The sequence below is a fragment of the Podarcis tiliguerta genome, assembly GCF_965153285.1.
Source record: "Podarcis tiliguerta genome assembly, chromosome: 13".
NCBI classification, from domain to species: domain Eukaryota; kingdom Metazoa; phylum Chordata; class Lepidosauria; order Squamata; family Lacertidae; genus Podarcis; species Podarcis tiliguerta.
In genome coordinates, this window is record NC_139546.1 from 16,878,153 (window position 1) to 16,896,624 (window position 18,472).

The 18,472-nt window shown below is 50.1% G+C and overlaps 1 protein-coding gene across 2 annotated transcripts in view; it reads right to left on the minus strand.

Moving 5' to 3' along the window:
- Window positions 1–5,488: 5,488 nt before the first annotated feature.
- Window positions 5,489–18,472, minus strand: part of POLD1 (DNA polymerase delta 1, catalytic subunit) — a 34,839-nt gene continuing 21,855 nt past the window's right edge. The window contains exons 19-27 of one of the 2 annotated variants that reach the window (XM_083408133.1): window positions 17,866–18,003; window positions 16,401–16,576; window positions 15,548–15,700; window positions 11,278–11,380; window positions 10,083–10,215; window positions 8,941–9,054; window positions 7,769–7,821; window positions 6,653–6,750; window positions 5,489–5,830 (exon numbers count right to left, since the gene is read on the minus strand). In XM_083408133.1, coding sequence (XP_083264259.1) covers window positions 5,734–5,830; window positions 6,653–6,750; window positions 7,769–7,821; window positions 8,941–9,054; window positions 10,083–10,215; window positions 11,278–11,380; window positions 15,548–15,700; window positions 16,401–16,576; window positions 17,866–18,003 — 1,065 coding nt within the window. In that variant the 3' untranslated portion in view covers window positions 5,489–5,733. The other variant, XM_083408134.1, reaches the window with a different exon arrangement.

Here is an 18,472-nt window from a genome sequence, read left to right on the forward strand (position 1 = left end):
GATTGGCCCGGATTGTGACGGGGGTGGTCTTGAAAAGGATGGTTCTACTGTATGTCAAAAAGAAAAGCCTATTAAAAGTGCCTGGAGGTTCTAGTAAAGGTAAAGGGACCCCTGACCGTTAGGTCCAGTCGCAGACGACTCTGGGGTTGCGGCGCTCATCTCGCTTTATTGGCCTAGGGAGCCGGCGTACATCCGGGTCATGTGGCCAGCATGACTAAGCCGCTTCTGGCAAACCAGAGCAGCGCACGGAAACGCCGTTTACCTTCCCGCCGCAGCGGTACCTATTTATCTACTTGCACTTTGACATGCTTTCGAACTGCTAGGTTGGCAAGAGCAGGGACCGAGCAACAGGAACTCACCCCATCATGGGGATTCGAACCAGCAACCTTCTGATCAGCAAGCCCTAGGCTCTGTGGTTTAGACCACAAGCGCCACCCGCGTCCCTGCCTGGAGGTTCTAGCCCTTGTCAAAATCCTATATATACTCTTTAGAGTTTGGGGGGCAGCGCATAAATACTAAAATAAAATTAAATAAGCTCCGCCAGCTGGGCAGTGAAGTTCACATGGAAAGATGCCCCTAGTCAAATATTCCAAGCAAAGTTTGCTTCTTGCTATGCAACAGCCAGTCAAGGACTAGATCCAGACCATCAACACTATTCCTAAACACGCCTTATTTCAAGAAATAATTTGCCAGCGAGTTCGGTGGCGCTTGCTCCCAGAGTTCAGTGGGCCATACACCTGTCAGCAATTGTGCTGCAGCATTCCGCACTGACTGCAGCTTCTCGATCAAGCACAAGGAGAGCCCCGCACATTGCAGTAATCCAGTCTTGAAGTAACCAGTGCATGAAACTACTGTGGGAAGGCTTTTCAGGTCCAGGAACGGCTGCAGCTGCCAAACCAGCCGCAGTTGGTAACAGGCACTTTTTGCCACTGAGGCTACCTGAGTCTCCAGCGACAGAGCTGGATGCAGAAGCAATTCCAAACTGCAAACCTGCTCCTTCAGGAGGAGTGCAGCACAATTCAGCAGTGCTGGATTACCAAATAGGCAGAGTAGCCACTGGCCTATGGGCCTTTTAGGGGCCCCGCCAGTGGCGTAGCGTGGGGGGTGCAGGGGGGGCCGGCCGCACCAGGCGCAACATCTGTGGGGGGGGCGCTCGCACTCGCAGTTCTCTGCCCCTACCTGGCTCACTCACTTTCTCTCACTGCAGTGCTGGCTGTGCGAATCCGATCCGAGCCGCCGGGTCGCCGCCCACTGTGGAGGGGAGGGGTGCCAGGCGTGCGGTGCGGAGAGAGAGCGAGGGACTATCTGGGGGAGGGACAGTGCAGCGGGGGGGGCGCAAATTACTTGCCTTGCCCCGGGTGCTGACAACCCATGCTACGCCACTGGGCCCCGCAACAACAGATCAAAACAATATTGATTTGATCTTGAAATAAAATTGCAAAAACATATCAAGGAGATCATTTGCAAGATAGGCTCCTTCTGAGATTTCGACTTCCTTTGGGCCTCCACGGGGTTTAATCCAGCACTGCCACCCAGGGTTGGCAACTGACCAATTTCTCGGGCATGGGAGCTACTCACCCACAGTGCCAGGATTCAACCTTAGCTTGTTTTTCGCCATCCATTTCACCACTGCATCCAGGCAACAGCCCCGGAGACTGAACAGCCTCTCCTCATTCGGATGTTATGGAGAAATAGAACCGAGTGTTCCTTTTTGGTTTTCACGGCTTGTTGTTACCGTTGTTTAGTAATAATGGTGGTTGCTTTTTCAAACTGTTAGCCGCATTAAGACTTTTGGTAGGAAGACAGGGTAAATCTTCGTGGGGGAGGGGGGCAATTAACTTTAACTAACGAACTGTACTTCTTTTAAAGGGTGAGGGTCTGGTGTGTGGTCAACTGACCCAATGCCACAAAAGTGACTTTGCATCAGCTGCCAAGGGAAGCATAAAAGCTGAAAAGTACTTGCATTTGTCATCCTGTGGGTTTCACGTACAGTGGTACCTCTGGTTACATACTTAATTCGTTCCGGAGGTCCGTTATTAACCTGAAACTGTCCTTAACCTGAAGCACCACTTTAGCTAATAGGGTCTCCCGCTGTTGCTGCGCCGCCGGAGCACCATTTCTGTTCTCATCCTGAAGCAAAGTTCTTAACCCGAGGTACTATTTCTGGGTTAGCGGAGTCTGTAACCTGAAGAGTATGTAACCTGAAGCGTATGTAACCAGAGGTACCACTGTACTGCACATGCGGGAAAGCAGAAAAATGCGAGGGCACTCTTGCTCACTAAGCGACAAAACTATTAACCTGAGCCAAGGGTGGGAGGGGAACCCACGCCTAAGGATAAAGCTTTATGCAACGAAGCAAGAAAGTTTACGTCGCCGCGAATCTGCTCTCTTTAAGCTGCTACCGGACTCGCAAAACCTTCTAATGGGTAGGCAAAGGAGCTTTGCAAAATTCACTGAGCACCACCAGTGGCGAGTTCGGCTTCCACTGTGGAGGCAGCACAGAATCCCAGAATTGTAGGGTTGCAAGGATCATCTGCCGGGATATGCAGCCAGCAATCTTGCCCTTATCAGCACCACGCTCTGATCAACTGTGCTATCCAGTCCGAGCATGTGCCTGAATTCCAGTTTCTGGAAACCGGAGAGAACCATTGCACTGAGGATCTGCTTGTGGGATCTGTTCGGCCACTGCGAGAACAGATGCCTGACTAGATGGGCCGCTGGCCTGAGCCAGCAGAGCTCTTCCCTTGTGGGTACAACCTGGCACCATTCTGCGCCCTCCCCACCTCATGCGGGATGCTCACATGAGCGGCTAGGGAGTCACGACTTGCGAAAGAATCTGGAAGATTGCTTATCTCCTTGAGACACCTTTCCTCATTATCTCCGCTGCCCTGACTCCTCCATCTGGATTGGGGGAGGGCCCTGACTCAATAGAGAATGGGGGGAAAGTGTGTGTGGGGGGAGGAGAGCCTACACCAGCCCCAATCTACTGCCTCCTTTAATCTCTCCCCTCCCCACTCCTTGCTCAAGTTTCTAACTAACTGGTGACATCCCATCTTCAAGGGAGTAGGGCAGGAAGATGTTACCACCAGCCGCCAGCTGCGGTCAGGCCAAGTTATAAGGAAGGGTCAAAGGTCACTGCCGGAAGCCCCAGTTACTAGCTGAAGTGTGCAACACGGCATTTCGTCACATTTCTCATGCCCTGTGAAGCCACCTTCTTCGCCACAACCCTGCAAGCCTGAGACCAGGTTGGTCCACCCTTGAAGGACACCAGGTGACCTTGAGCCAGTTGCCAGCTCCCAGCCTGAACTACCTGGCAGGGGTGTGGAGGATTAAGCAGGAAGAGAAGATCCCATGCATGCACCCCTAATTCAACGGCGGACCTGGGGGTCTCAAATTTCAGCGGCACCCTGTGTGACGCCAACATTTGGCGCCCATCTCTCCTGCTCATTGTTTTTTTTCTTTTTAGCAAAGGGGAGGAAACCTTTTATTTTCATTTATTCACTCTTCTCCTGCTGCTTTCTAAAGAACTGAATTGCAGATGTGGCAGGGACCGCGAGTCATCTAGTCCAACCTTCTGCATTGCAGGAATCTTTTGCCCAACACGGGGCTCAAACCTACGACCCTGAGGTTAAGAATCTCATGCTCCACCGACTGAGCTACGCATTATGGTTGCGGTGTCCCCGAGGCTCCACGGCCAGTGTGACCGAACCGGTCGTGCTCCCCTAAATCCGCCTCTGCCCGATTCTCTTGGAGGAAGGGTAGGATAAAAATTAAGGATTTTACAGCTAGGAAAGTGAAGCTGAGAGGAAGGCAACTGGGTGTGGGGAGGGGAGGACTGTAGGTCAGCAGCTGAAGACATACTTTGCTGACCTTTGGTCCTCCAGATGTTGCTCCCATCAGGCCTGGCCACTGGCTATGCTTGCTGCAGCTGATGAGAGTTGTTGTGTAGAAACATCTGGAGGACCAAAGCTTCCCCACTCCCAAGTTAGAAGAACAGGGGAGCAGCAGGTACAATTGCCTGAGACTCTGGACTGCTATCCTCAGCTTCAGTATACAGTATTGGGCTAGAATAAACAGACTGACCTGGTAGAACAGAGCTGCTTCCTATCTTCTAACTTGCCCCAGAACGACACGTCCTGGCTAAGCTGGGATTTGAAGCCTGGCATTCCTGCGCGCTTAAAAACAAAAAAGCAAGTCTCTAGCCACCTGAGTTAACTGCTTTTATTTGCGTTGTTTTGGTCGCACAGTAAGGTTGAATGCAACCACCTGGTGATGGAGTGCAAGTGGGCGACACCGTGCACTCAGCTGGCGCTAAATAAATGTTTAGGAGTAATTTATGGTCCTCCTTATCTCGTTTGGCGAATGACCGTGGCGGTGAAGGAGGAGGGGATCATGAGAACTGGGATGTGCAGAACACGGCAAGGGCCATGTTATGTGCCATCTCGAAATGCCGTCAGGAGATTGCCTTTGATGCTCAAATTTCCATGTTTACCCCCATCATATAAGACAATAAAGTTGCATGCACAAATCTGATTTCATCATGTAGGGCACGGAAAGTGAGAGAGGGCCATTGCCCTCTTGTTTTGCTTGTGGGCTTCTCTGACTGCTGTGGGAAACTAGATAGGTCTTTGGCATGATGCAGAAGGACCCCTTTTACGTTTGCTTGTTGAATGCATGCTGATCATAGAACTGTAGAGTCAGAATCAGTCGCCAGGGTCATCTAGTCCAACCCCCTGCAATGCAGGAACCTTTTATTAATGTGAGACTCAAACCCATGACCCTCAGATTAAGTGTCTCAGGTACAGTTCTCCTAGGACTAAAACAAAAGCAAAGCCCAAAACGTTAATGCAACACCTGGCAATAGAGGTCAGTGGTGCCACCTTTATGGCTTCCATATGGCAGGTGTTTCTTGAGCCTAGTGGTCCCTGCAGTCACCTGCTCCTAAAACACATCTAATTACACAAAACAAATGGAAATGCCATGAAAATCCCTGAAACGAGATGTAATCAACTATAGAGTTAAACTAAATAACAAAAATCAAAAAGTTTAAGGGGAAAAATTAACCTAGAATTAAACAAAGACTTAACGAGATGCCGGCTACAAAACTCGTTTCACTGAACTAATCAACTAGAGGAAGATTTCTTTTATAACCGAATGGCTAATCCTTATTTTGATGAAATACTCATATATAAGAGATTTGTGGATGACCTTTTCTTAGTGTTTAGGAACGTTAGTGATATCAATACTTTTTTTATATGGTGTCAGAACATTCATCCTAATATTAAGTTTACAACTCACTTTCATAGCCAACAAATAACATCAGGGATTTTCACAGCATTTTGTTTGTTTTGTGTAATTTTTTGGTTCCGTGACTGTCTTTTCCCCACTGGTTTCTATCCTAAAACACATCTGGCTTCTGCTATCCTTTAGTCCTCCTCCTGTAGAACTCAAGAGCAGCTCAGGTTACCCCACATAAGCCACTCACATGTAGAAAAAAAGAAATCTTTATTGGTAGAAATTCATACAAAACGTAGCCCCCACAATCATCTCCAGGGAGCTTTCCTGATGGTATCGGCCACTGATCCTGGCGACAGAAGCGATGCCCAGAGCAGAACTGGGCAAGGGGAGGGAGCAGTGCTTCCCCCTGCAGCATAACCGGGCATTGCTGCGTCTTTAAAAGGGAATAATGGGTGGTGGTGGGTTTCAGTCGGATGAACGGAAGGCAAAGAGGTATCACCACGTGGGAGGGCCAAAGCGTGAGATCAGCACTTCCTGGTCATCAAGGTCCTTCTGCACTTTCTTCCTCATGTAAAAGATGGGGCAGTCGCGGCTGAAAGGAGTTGGGAGAAAAATTCGTTCAGGGGTGGGAGTGATGGGGAGCAGACACTTAATTGGCAGCCTGCATTTAGGAAACTAACAAAAGATGCCTGATGATGCTTGGAAACACTAGCTGAAAAAAACTGGGTCTCCCCTGCAGGAAAAGGGGCCCAACAGAACACAGAAATCTTGGCTCACATAATCGTTCCCTGTTTCTGTCAATTTGTATGAGGTGGTAGAATGGGCCGTACTGCTTCAGGCTGCAGGCTTGCGGGTGGGGCGGGGATTCTTGTTTTGAAGTGTTCCTCTCTAGAAATACTCTGCAAGGAAACTAGTGCGGCAGGGAGAAAACGCTGGGCTTGTCATCTATTTGCAAGGAATTTGTGTTTGGGGGAGTTTAAATGGAACATTCAGAAACGGTAGGAGAATATAGTGCAGCCCACTCTGCCAACCTCAGGACTTGCTACCTGTACACACCAGACCGTGGTGGCTGTTGTTTTACACAGAAGTATGCCCCACTGGTATATCCAAGCAACCCCAGCTGATATCTCATGTGCCAGAGCAGAAGGCTCTATCTCTCTCTCTCTCCACACCCCTGGCCGCTGCCAGCATCTGACAGGTGTTATATTTATAAAGGTAATAAACATCTTCAGGAGTACCAGCACCCCGCTAGCTCTCTGCGGGAGCCATCTGTTTGCTGTTCTCAAACCAGCCTGATAAGCAGCTGTAAACACCCAGGGGTGGCGTAAAGTCATATTTTAGCCCATTATCCCGTGGGAATGGGCAAGAGCTGGTGGCTGCTCAGCAAAGGTGTGGTGAGCGGCCAGCCCCTCACCTGGTACACAGCACATCCTCGTGCAGGCTCCCTTGGCACCGCTGGCACTGTGTCCACAAGCGCGAGAACTTCTCCTCCAGAGAGCTCAGATGGGTTACCTGTGGGGAGAGGGAGAAGAGGCGGGTGGCAGGACCAAGGCACTTGGGCCCAATTGTTCCTTGGCCTTTTCAAAAACCCATGCAGACTGCGGTTGTGGATCCTCACAATTTCTACAAGTAATTCAGCATCATTTGTTGCAAGGTAGACTTAAGGCCACCCAGCGAGTTCATGGCAAAGTGAGCTTCAAACAGGAGATTTCCCAGGTCAGTCCACGGGCTACTACACCAGGAAACCCCATTTCCTATCCACTTAAAATTCCCAGCGGCTTGTTTGCAGCTGCATTCCTCTCCCAGTGAAGGGAGGATTTTCCAAGGTACAAGTTTAATTCAGAGGCTTGTGCCTCAGTCCAGTATGCAGGCCACCTGGGCTCCTCCTAGGTTTTTGCTAGTGGAATCCCTTGTGCTGGGCCTGGGGGTAACCCGAGCGACGCGGTCCCGGGCCGGTCCCGAATCCAGGACACGAGGCAGGAAACCAGGCAAGGTCAGGCACAGGGTCTCAGGCAGGTTCTAGCAAACCGCAATGTTGCTCCCGCAACCTGGGGTGGGGTCCGACAGCCTCTTATCTTTGTCGGGGTAACGGCCGGTCCTGATCCCCTGGTGACTCACCTCCCTGTCTCACCCGAAGGCAAGCACTCCTCCTGCAAGTACTCAGGTCTCTCCTTCTCTGAGACCTTAGTCTCTGCAGCTCGGGAGATGTCAGTTGGGTTACTAGACCCAGAGGCTGCCTCAGCCTCTCCTGACCCAACTGGTAGTGGAGCAGCTGTAAGTGATGGCCCAGCTGAAGGCAACAAGGTAATCCCTGCATCTGGAGCCAGGGCAGGCTCAGACCCCTGACTCGGCCCAGCTAGGGCTTGTTGCAGGGGAACCTGTGCAGAGTGGGGCTCTTCAGAATCAGGCCCCAGACTTGGTTCAGATGCCGCCTGAGGCAAAGGATCCAGTGCGGACTGAGACTCCGCTGGGTCCAAGCCCGAGCCCCAGGCCATCACACCCACCCAACCCAGTGGGCTCTACCACTTACCTCCTTCTGGTAAAGCTCAGACTGGCGGCCCAGGCAAAACTTGCACACAGCACCTGATGGAGGAAAGCACATCAGAAAGCCATTTTCCTCCCTATTCCATTTCCACTTTGGAGTTCCTTCCCTGCTGCCCCATTCCAAAGGAAAGCCACAATCAGGATGGAATGGCAAGGCAGCCTGTTTACACTCCTGCTGAGACGATGAGGCGGAATGAATTTTTGCTCATGCCCAGGACCTGACTGGCCTCCTCTGACTTTGGGTCCGGGGAGGAATTTTCGCTGTCTCGGACTGATCTAAAGTTACTCATTCTGCCATCTCCTTGCTGCTAGGCACCTGCTTTCTAGTGCAACACGATCAAGTTTGCAGTCAGAGAGGGCTCTTGTCGCAAAAAAACTTCTGTCTTTTTCTGTAGTGCATGTAAGGCTTTTGGGAAATCTCCGGTAAGTGACCAGAAAGAACCCAGGAATAAATAAATAATAATAATAATAATTTATTTATTTATACCCCGCCCATCTGGCTGTGTTTTCCCAGCCACTCTGGGCGGCCCCCTACAGAATATTAAAAACACAATTAAACATCAAACATTAAAAACTTCCCTAAAAGTGTTGCCTTCAGATGTCTTCTAAAAGCCAGACAATTGTTTATTTCTTTGACATCTGGTGGGAGGGCATTCCACAGGGAGGGTGCCACTACCGAGAAGGCCCTCTGCTCCCAGCCGTTCTCCAAACCGCCCACGAGAAATTACTCCCATCCCAGGGTATTCAGGCATCCTGGCAGAGCCCACCCCCTTTAACAGCGCCACGTAACTTCAAACAAACCAAGAAACTTGGTTTCAGATCCTCTCCCGCAACTTGCAAGTAGCCCTCCCCCCCCTTCTGCAAACTTGAGAAAGAGGGAGAACAGGGAAGTAAGCAGAGGTGCCCAGAGGTCAGTGTGTGTGTGTGTGTGTGTGTGTGTGTGTGTGTGTACAGCAAGGTTTTCCTGCTGGCAACGAAAGCTCAGCAGAGGCACCGTTTTGTGACACACGCTCCACTCTGTGGCAAATTCCGGCAAAAGGAACTTGCAACATGCGCTGCTGGTTAGAAGCGCGTGATGGGGGAGGGGAGGGGACTTGTTTTTGACATAAGACTCTGCAAAGCGGAGGCCAGGAAAGACAGGCGGGGACAGGATCTCACCATGGTGGTTGAGCACAGCCCGGCAACCGATGCAGGTGCTCCGTTTAGTAGCAAACGCCATGAGCCCTCCGACTTTGGCTGTCAGGACTGTTTTGCAGCGAGTGTGTTCCCCCTCTGCAAAGGGAAGGAAATTAAGGGTCAAGCACGTATGCCACCTCCAATACATTACAACAGTGGGGAGGAGAGGGTAAAGATCCGTATTCCAGCCGTCTCTCGCCCTGGACTGCTCACCGTTACTGTCCATGGAAAGGGATTGGTACCCAGATTTCCCTGGTTAGCACCTCCCACAGAGTAAGCCACCTGTGCCTGCACACTCATATAATTGTACCCAGGGGTCATCTAGCCCAACCCCCAGCAATGAAGGAATCTCAGCTACAGCATCCATGACAGATGGCCACCCAACCTCTGCTTAAAAACCTCCAAGGAAGGAGAGTCCACAACCTCCCCAGGGAGACCGTTCAAACAGCTCTTGCTGTCCTAGGAGGTTTTACCTACAGTTTTATCCCCTTTTCTGTGACTACATGAGGCAGCACGAAAGCAGCAGAAGGGGGGGCAGGACTGGGTGGCGGGAAACATATAGCTTCCGCCAAAACAGATGAAGAAAGAGTCTGGGGTCTCTTTCCGAAAGATGGCCCACACTGCTATTTCCTACCAACGCCAAGCATTGGAGACTCTTGTTTCTCTAGAACAGGGTTTCCCACACTTGAGTCTCCAGCTGTTTTTTTTTTGACTACAACTCCCATCATCCCTAGCTAGCAGGACCAGTAGTGAGGGATGATGGGAATTGTAGTCCAAAAACAGCTGGAGACCCACGTTTGGGAATTCCTGCTTGAGAAGGATAAGTTCCTGGTGGAGTAAAAAACATAACAGGAGAAGTAAATAAACAAGCCTCCTGAGAAGGCCTGCAGGGCTGCCTATTGAGATCACTTCCCTGCGGTGGTGAGACACTGCTTTGGAGTTCACCAAGCGCAAAGAGGGTGGACCAGACGCAAATACACAGCGACAGGGGTTTGGCTATGGATGCCACCAAAATTAATCCCAATTTAGGATGAGAATGATTATGGGGTCTGTAGCCTTTTCGCAGGATCACGGGGTCTCCTCCTCTCTCTTCTCCAGAAAGCAGAGCCAGCGGCCACACTCACTCAGCAAGACGTTCTGTGCCTTGCCCTCTCCCAAGATGGGCTCGAAGATGCGCAAGAGGGGCTTGGCAAGCTGCTGCTCCAGGTAGTACTGCGTGTCGATGGGCAGGTTATTCTCCAGCACGTAGATGGGATCCTGGGGAGACAAACAGGGGAAAGCCATAAAAGCAAGGAAGAGAAGAAGAAGAAGAAGAGTTTGGATTTGATATCCCGCCTTTCACTCCCTTTAAGGAGTCTCAAAGCGGCTAACATTCTCCTTTCCCTTCCTCCCCCACAACAAACACTCTGTGAGGTGAGTGGGGCTGAGAGACTGTGACTGGCCCAAGGTCACCCAGCAGCTGCATGTGGAGGAGCAGAGACGCGAACCCGGTTCCCCAGATTACGAGACTACCGCTCTTAACCACTACACCACACTGGTGTAGTGTGTTGGGTTAGGAGTGCACCTTAGCACCCGGGGCACAGTCCTCTCTGCCTCTGCAGTCTTGTTACCTAATCACCCTGGAAACCTGAAGGTAGGCAGTATGTATGGGGGTGTCTATGCACAGGCCATAACATAGGATTTTCATGGTAGCAGTAGTCAGTTTGATTCAATCAGTGCTAGAGGTTTTGTCCTTCCTTCCCTGGTTCAGCAGGGAGGAAGAGAGGATACGAAAGTGGTAGAAACAGACCTAGTTATGCACCTCCCACCCACCCACTCACAGATTAACTAACCCCAAACAAGATCCAGCGGAAGCATTCAAGCCAACCTAGTGAAAACTGGTGGGGAAGAGGGGCTCCAAAACTCACATCAGAAATGGCTTAGGAACGCCGGAACTGCCTTGTACAGTCAGGCCACTGGTCCATCCAGTTTAGTACTGCCGACAGTGACTGGCAGCAGCTCTGCGGGGTTTCCTAGCCCAATCTGGAGAAGCTGGGATTGAACCTGGCGCCTTGCAGGCCTGAAAAGCAGGTGCTCTTATCACTGAGCTACGGCATCCTGAGCCCCACTTTGAGTCCCTGCTTCCAAAAACCTCTTCCTCCTCGAAGCCTAATGGTGAATGGCCATCTCCGGCCCCCAGCAAGTATTTTGCAGTGCCAGCAGGGCACATTTCAATGCAGCTTTGCACCTGAAGAAGCATACATGTACAAGCCTGAACCCTTCCCCCCCCCCGAGTTACTGGTCCCTATTGCCCATTGCATCCCTCTCCCCTTTACTCACTTCAGATTTCATGTAAGCTGCTACGCCTTTGGCAGCGCCGATAATGACGTACGGAACCCGGTCCCCCAGGTTGGGAGCGCTGCCAGGATCCCGCCGACGCATCCTAAGGGGAGAAGCCATGAGGAGGTGTCACATGATGAGCCAGACTGGAAGGTGGCGCGCCAGGATCGAACCAAGGATGTATTAAGCAGAAGGAGGCACTGCAGAGCGGGACTGAGGAATGTTTTCAGAGCCAGAAGGGATCTGGGGGTGCATGTGCGTGAGAGCAGCATGACTTTAAAAGCAGTAACTTTGTTTGTTTTATGCTTGATGCACAAAAATTGAAAACCGGGCCACCTCAAACATCAAAAGAATAGCTGGCAAAAATCTGGAAGGTAGCAAAGATGAATAAACACACAGAACTGATTGGAGTGAGAGATTATACAGTGGTACCTCGGGTTAAGAACTTAATTCGTTCCAGAGGTCCGTTCTTAACCTGAAACTGTTCTTAACCTGAAGCACCACTTTAGCTAATGGGGCCTCCCGCTGCTGCCGCCGCGCAATTTGTGTTCTCATCCTGAAGCAAAGTTCTTAACCCGAGGTACTATTTCTGGGTTAGCAGAGTCTGTAACCTGAAGTGTCTGTAACCTGAAGCGTTTGTAACCCGAGGTACCACTGTCTACAACTTTTTATATGGTTTCATGTATTTTTGTTGTGAACTGCCCTGATGCTCTGACATATTTTTATGAAATAGCGGTCTATGCATTTTTATAAATAAACTAAACTAAAAAGAGAGAAAATTTTAATTATCTACGGAATCCTCCAACAGCATTTATGAAGAATAAATGTAAGTGTTGACAAATATAACAGCTTTTCTACGTGGCAAAACATGAATCTATGTATATTAAAGGTATTTATAATGTGTACATATTTAGCATTCTGGTGTGATTACTGGACGTTTTTTGAGATTTAATAAAAGCTGACTTTACTGAAAATAGATGCATACAAAACTGTCCCTCCAAAGGAGCTGGAAGAAGTTAAAACGTGAAATGCCGAAAAGCCCAATATGCGACCCCAGGTGCGATAATAACGCTATTAACATATTTTCCAACAGCGGAGGCACCGCTGAGAAACATCTTGAAAAAGATGACAGTATAGAACGAAGCACGAGGGCAAAGTGGTACCAGCCCTGTCCCGCAAAGGCGGCCCCACCGGGGACACTTTCGCCACCCAAACTTTTGTTTGTCAAGAGGCAGCGAAGCAAAAGGAGCAGGTCTGTGCCTGTGCGAGGCAGATGAAGTGGCGGCAGTCAGACAGGAAGCCCAGAGCAGGAGGGGTGGGCGTCGCAGAAGGTTCCACTTGCAGCTGCGCTGGCCATAACTATTTCTGCCCTTCCCTTCGGTCATGCCTCACCAGCCGCCCCACACCCACACACCTTTTTCCGCTGTCCTGAGGGCAGACGGGCCTCAATAACTCAGGGTAAAGAAAGTCAAAGGGGAGGGAGGAGGGGGAAGAGGAGAGAAAGAAGAGGAGGAGGAGTTTGGATTTGATATCCCGCTTTATTATTACCCGAAGGAGTCTCAAAGCGGCTAACATTCTCCTTTCCCTTCCTCCCCCACAACAAACACTCTGTGAGGTGAGTGGGGCTGAGAGACTTCAGAGAAGTGTGACCGGCCCAAGGTCACCCAGCAGCTGCATGTGGAGGAGCGGAGACGCGAACCCAGTTCCCCAGATTACGAGTCTACCGCTCTTAACCACTACACCACACTGGCTCCCATAATACCCTCTGGCTCTCAGAACTCAAGAAAGGGGACCACAGAGCGGCCGTAGAACATAAGGACACCAGGAGAGCCTGTGGGGTCAAGCCTGTAGCCCATCTAGGCCAGAATTCTGTTCTCACAGGGGCCAACCACGTGCCCTCATGGGAAACCTGCATGAGGGCACTCTCCGCTCCTGCAGTTTTGACAAACTGCTACTCAACACGACCTTTGAAAGGTCTAAGTGGGGGTGCCAACTTGAATACAGTGGTACCTCGGGTTAAGAACTTAATTCATTCCGGAGGTCCGTTCTTAACTTGAAACTGTTCTTAACCTGAGGTGCCACTTTAGCTAATGGGGCCTCCTGCTGCCACCATGCGATTTCTGTTCTCATCCTGAAGCAAAATTCTTTACCCAAGGTACTATTTCTGGGTTAGCAGAGTCTGCAACCTGAAGCGTCTGCAACCTGAAGTGTCTGTAACCCGAGGTACCACTGTAAAATATTGGGCAGGGGGCAGGTACGCCCCACCCCACATAGGCCATCACATGATGCAGTGCACACATGTCATTTGAATGGCAATGCCCGTCAATTTTGGGGAAGCCCAGCCCCCCTCAAATATTTTATTGGGGGGGGGGGAGAGGGCAATGACCCCTGAGGCCCTAGGAATTGGCTCCTATGGGTCCAATGCACGGCATCTCCAGTTATGAGGATCTCAGGTGGCAGGGCTGGAAAAGACTCTGCTTGAAAGCCTAGAACCATAGAGTTGTGTAGTTGGAAGGGACCCCAAGGGTCATCTAGTCCAACCCCCTGCAATGCAGGAATCTCAACTCAAGCATCCATGACAGGTGGCCACCATCCAACCTCTGCTTTAAAACCTCCAAGGGAGGAGCGTCCACAGCATCCCAAGGGAGACTGTTCCACTGTCAGACAGCTCTTACTGTCAGAAAGTTCTTCCTGATATATAGCTATAATCTCCTTTCTTGTAACTTGAAGCCATTGGTTCAGGTCCTATCCTCCAGAGCAGGAAAAAAACAAGCTTGTTCCATCTTCCATACGACAGCCCTTCAAATATTTGAAGATGGCTACCGTGTCTCCTTTTTCGCAGGCTAAACGTACCCAGCTCCTTCAACCGCTCCTCATAAGGCTTAGTTTCCAGACCCTTGATCATCTTGCTTGCCCTCCTCTGCACACGTTCCCGTTTAGCAACATCCTTCTTAAATTATGGTGCCCAGAATTGGACACAGTATTCTAGGTGTGGTCTGACCAAGGCAGAATAGAGTGGTAGTATTACTTCCCTTGATCAGGAAACTATAGTTCTGTTGATGCAGGAATAGCATCGGCTTTTATTTGCTGCTGCATCACACTGTTGACTCATGTTAAGCTTGTGATCTACTAAGACCCCCTTGATCCCTTTTACATGTACACTGGTACCTTGGTTCTCAAACTTAATCCGTTCCAGAAGTCCGTTCCAAAATCAAAGCATTCTAAAACCAAGGCACGTTTCCCCATAGAAAGTAAGGCAAAATGGATGAATCCGTTCCAGACTTTTCAAAACAACCCCTAACACAGCAATTTAACATGGATTTTACTATCTAATGAGACCATTGATCCATAAAACGAAAGACACACAATCTATCTATCTATCTATCATCTATCTATCTATCAGTAGCCGAACTGGGTTCCACACAGTCATGAAAACAAACCAAAAAGCCACAAAAACACCAAAGTAGTAGCAAAAACAGAGCGACCTCAGTGTAACACTCAAAACAGAAGAGTGGCACTCAAATCGGAAGCATAACATTCAAAACGGAGCACATTCGGCTTCCGAAAGACATTCGCAAACCGGAACACTTACTTCCAGGTTTGCAGTGTTGGGGTTCCAAACTGTTTGTGTACCAAGGTGTTTGAGAACCAAGGTGCCCCTGTACTACTAGTAAGCGCCCCCACATCTCATATTTGTGCATCTGGTTCTGCCTAGGTGCAGAACCTTGAGAGAGATGCTGCCAGTTAAATAAATGATGGTCAGACCTAACATAAAGGGAGTTTCGTGTTCGGTCTAAATACAGTGGTGCCTCGCAAGACGAAAAGAATCCATTTCGCAAGTCTCTTTGTCTAGCGGTTTTTTTGTCTTGTGAAGGAACCCTATTAGCGGATTAGCGCTATTAGCGGCTATTAAAGGCTTAAGGGATTAGCGGATTAGCTGCTAAAAGGCTATTAGCAGCTTAGTGCCTTAGAAAAAGGGGGTGGGGAGCGAAAAAAAATCGCAAGAATCGCAAGACATTTTCGTCTTGCGAAGCAAGCCCATAGAGAACTTTGTCCTGCGAAGCGCATTGAAAAATGGAAAACCCTTTCGTCTAGCGGGTTTTCCATCTTGCGAGGCATTCGTCTTGCGGGGCACCACTGTATGTGGGGTGTCTTGGGGTCAGGGCCGCCCCCTTTGCTCGCTTGGGAAGTGATGCATTTCTTTCCCCCTGCCCCCAACCCAGTAAGAAAAGGTGGAGAAAAGTGCCGCCTCTTCCTTTGCTCTACTCACCGCTCGGCCAGCTCCACATGAGCCTGGCGACCTGCGTACTCATCTGCTGTACGTGTCAGTTCCTTGGTGATCACCAGCTGTGAGATGTCGACTCTGTTGCAAAGCAGGTCGGAGATCACCTCCTTGGCATGGGCCACGGCACCTGTAGGGTCCCTGCAGAGAAGGAAGCGTGGAATAAACTGAGCCCCTCCTCTCTTTCCCGCAGAAGAGAACCATCCCAGAATGAATCAAGGTTCCGACCCTTCAGGGAGGCTAAAGAAAGCTGGGATGCTATACAGTGGTGCCTCGCAAGACGAAAAGAATCCGTTCCGCGAGTCTCTTCGTCTTGCGGTTTTTTTCGTCTTGCGAAGCAAGTCCATTAGCGGATTAGCGCTATTAGCGGCTATTAAAGGCTTAAGGGATTAGCGGATTAGCTGCTAAAAGGCTATTAGCGGCTTAGATCAGCTGTTAAGCGGCTTAGCGGATCAGCTGTTAAGCGGCTTAGCGATCAGCTGTTAAGCGGCTTAGCGAACAGCTGTTAAGCAGCTTAGGGGCTTGGGAAAAAGGGGGGGAGGGGGAAAAAACCCCAGGAATCGCAAGACATTTTCGTCTTGCGAAGCAAGCCCATAGCAAATTTGTTTTGCGAAGCACCTCCAAAACGGAAAACCCTTTCGTCTAGCGGGTTTTCCGTCTTGCGAGGCATTCGTCTTGCGGGGCACCACTGTAGTCGGGTTTGCCATTCGTAGGAGCCCGTTTCTAAGAGTTTTGTCCCAGCATCCAGGAATTTGAGATAAATATTGTTCAGCCTCGGATCATGCCCACAACCGCTCGGCAGACCAGAAGGGGGCTTCGTCTCAAACAAACACCTACGGACCTATCTATGAGCAGCTTCTGTAGGCAGGTGTTGATGAGGTTTGCCACTAGGGGGCAGTTGTCTCGGCGCACGGTCTCGATGCCCTTACAGTCCATCTTGTCGTGGGTGTCAGGGTTGGAAGAGAAATAGAGGCCAGCATAGCGTTTCTTGTTGATCAGGAGATAGGGGAAGTACACCTGGTGCGCGGACAGATTGAGAAAACAGTAAAGGTCTGTGTTATCCCATAGGAGCCTTCAGGCACTAAAGTTGAAACTTATTTCAGAAGGTTCTTGTTAGGCAGCATCTGGAACAGCTAATTCATTAGAGAATGAGACTTTTAAATCTCAGGGTTGTGGGTTCGAACCCCACATTAAGCGAAATATTCCTGCCTTGTGGGGGTTGGACTAGATGACCCCTGTGGTCCCTTCCGACTCTACAATTCTGCGATTTTATGATTCTAGGATGAACAGACTTTCTTTTTCAAATTATGATTGCTTTTCAGCTGAAACAGTGGATGTTTCAAGTACCTGTTCAGTAACTGCACAGGGTTTGAGTGCCACGGGAGGCTTGCTTTGAAATTAAAATACCATTTTTGAAGCGCTCAGTTTTCCCCATTAAGCTCACACACCCTTTGCCCATTCCATGTGGTCTCGAGGGTGCTTAGGCTTCCCCTCGGCTGCTTATTTACATTAACGGAAGATGGGTGCATTAATTGGGGTACACTAACGGAAGATAGGTGCGTTAATCCGTCATGGATGCTTTAGCTGAGATTCCTGCACTGCAGGAAGTTGGGCTAGATAACTCTTCGGTTTTTTCTCTCCCAACTCTATGATTCTAATTTCGCAGCAGACATCATGTCTAGTTTAGGCCCTCACAATCACAGGGAGGGACGCGGGTGGCGCTGTGGGTTAAACCACAGAGCCTAGGAATTGCCGATCAGAAGGTCGGCAGTTCGAATCCCCGCGACGGGGTCAGCTCCCGTTGCTCGGTCCCTGCTCCTGCCAACCTAGCAGTTCGAAAGCACGTCAAAGTGCAAGTAGATAAATAGGTACCGCTCCGGCGGGAAGGTAAACGGCGTTTCCGTGCGCTGCTCTGGTTCGCCAGAAGCGGCTTAGCCATGCTGGCCACATGACCCGGAAGCTGTACGCCGGCTCCCTTGGCCAATAAAGCGAGATGAGCACCGCAACCCCAGAGTTGGCCACGACTGGACCTAATGGTCAGGGGTCCCTTTACCTTTAATCACAGGGAAGATGCTATCAGTGTTAACAAACTTCCTTGACATGTACCAGTGTAAAGGTATGTGCCCTTGGTCTTCATTTCCCATCTCCTTCCTCCCTGCCCATCCACTCCAAACGTCATCTCTGTTTTCCACCTCTTATATCAAGGCACTTCCTAGCGTTATATGGGAATCTTATGGCCGAGAGTTTCCAAAGTTACGAACCTAGTGGGTGGCAATGGGAGATGGAGAGGCTTTTCTGAGACTCACCTTCTCAAACTCTAGCTTGATGGGGGGAATGAAATGGCTGGAGACCCAGGCAGCTGCGTCCCTGCCTATCTCCATGGCCTCGGCGACTGACGGCACACCCAAGCGGCACATGACGGAGTCTGTGTCCCCGTACACTACCTGTTAGGGGAGAAGGCCACAATGAAACTCTGGAAACTGCTAACCCATCTCTCTGCGTCTCACAGCTTCTCAGCCGCAGGACAGCTATGCCAGCTGCCTCCACCACAAGCCACAGTGTGTCACTTTCTCTTCCTCTTGCAGCTTCTGTCTGGCTCGCCCCCTGCCCCGTTTCCCTGTCTGTGCCACTTTCCCAGCCACAAGATCTCTTTCCCTTCTGACTGTCCTGTGGCCTCCCTGCTGCCACTCCTCCCTTACCAACGGCCATTGCGAACATGATAAATGCCGCTAAACAGACTTAAAAAATGACACAATATCCAAATGGGAGACTGGGGGAAAATACAGAAAGTCAATTTAAAATTTACTGATTGTATACAGAGGACCCTCCGGAGATGAACTTAATTAGCTCTGGGGGTCCATTTGCACCCCGAAAATTACATAAATAGAGGCACGCTTCTGCGCATGCGGCAAA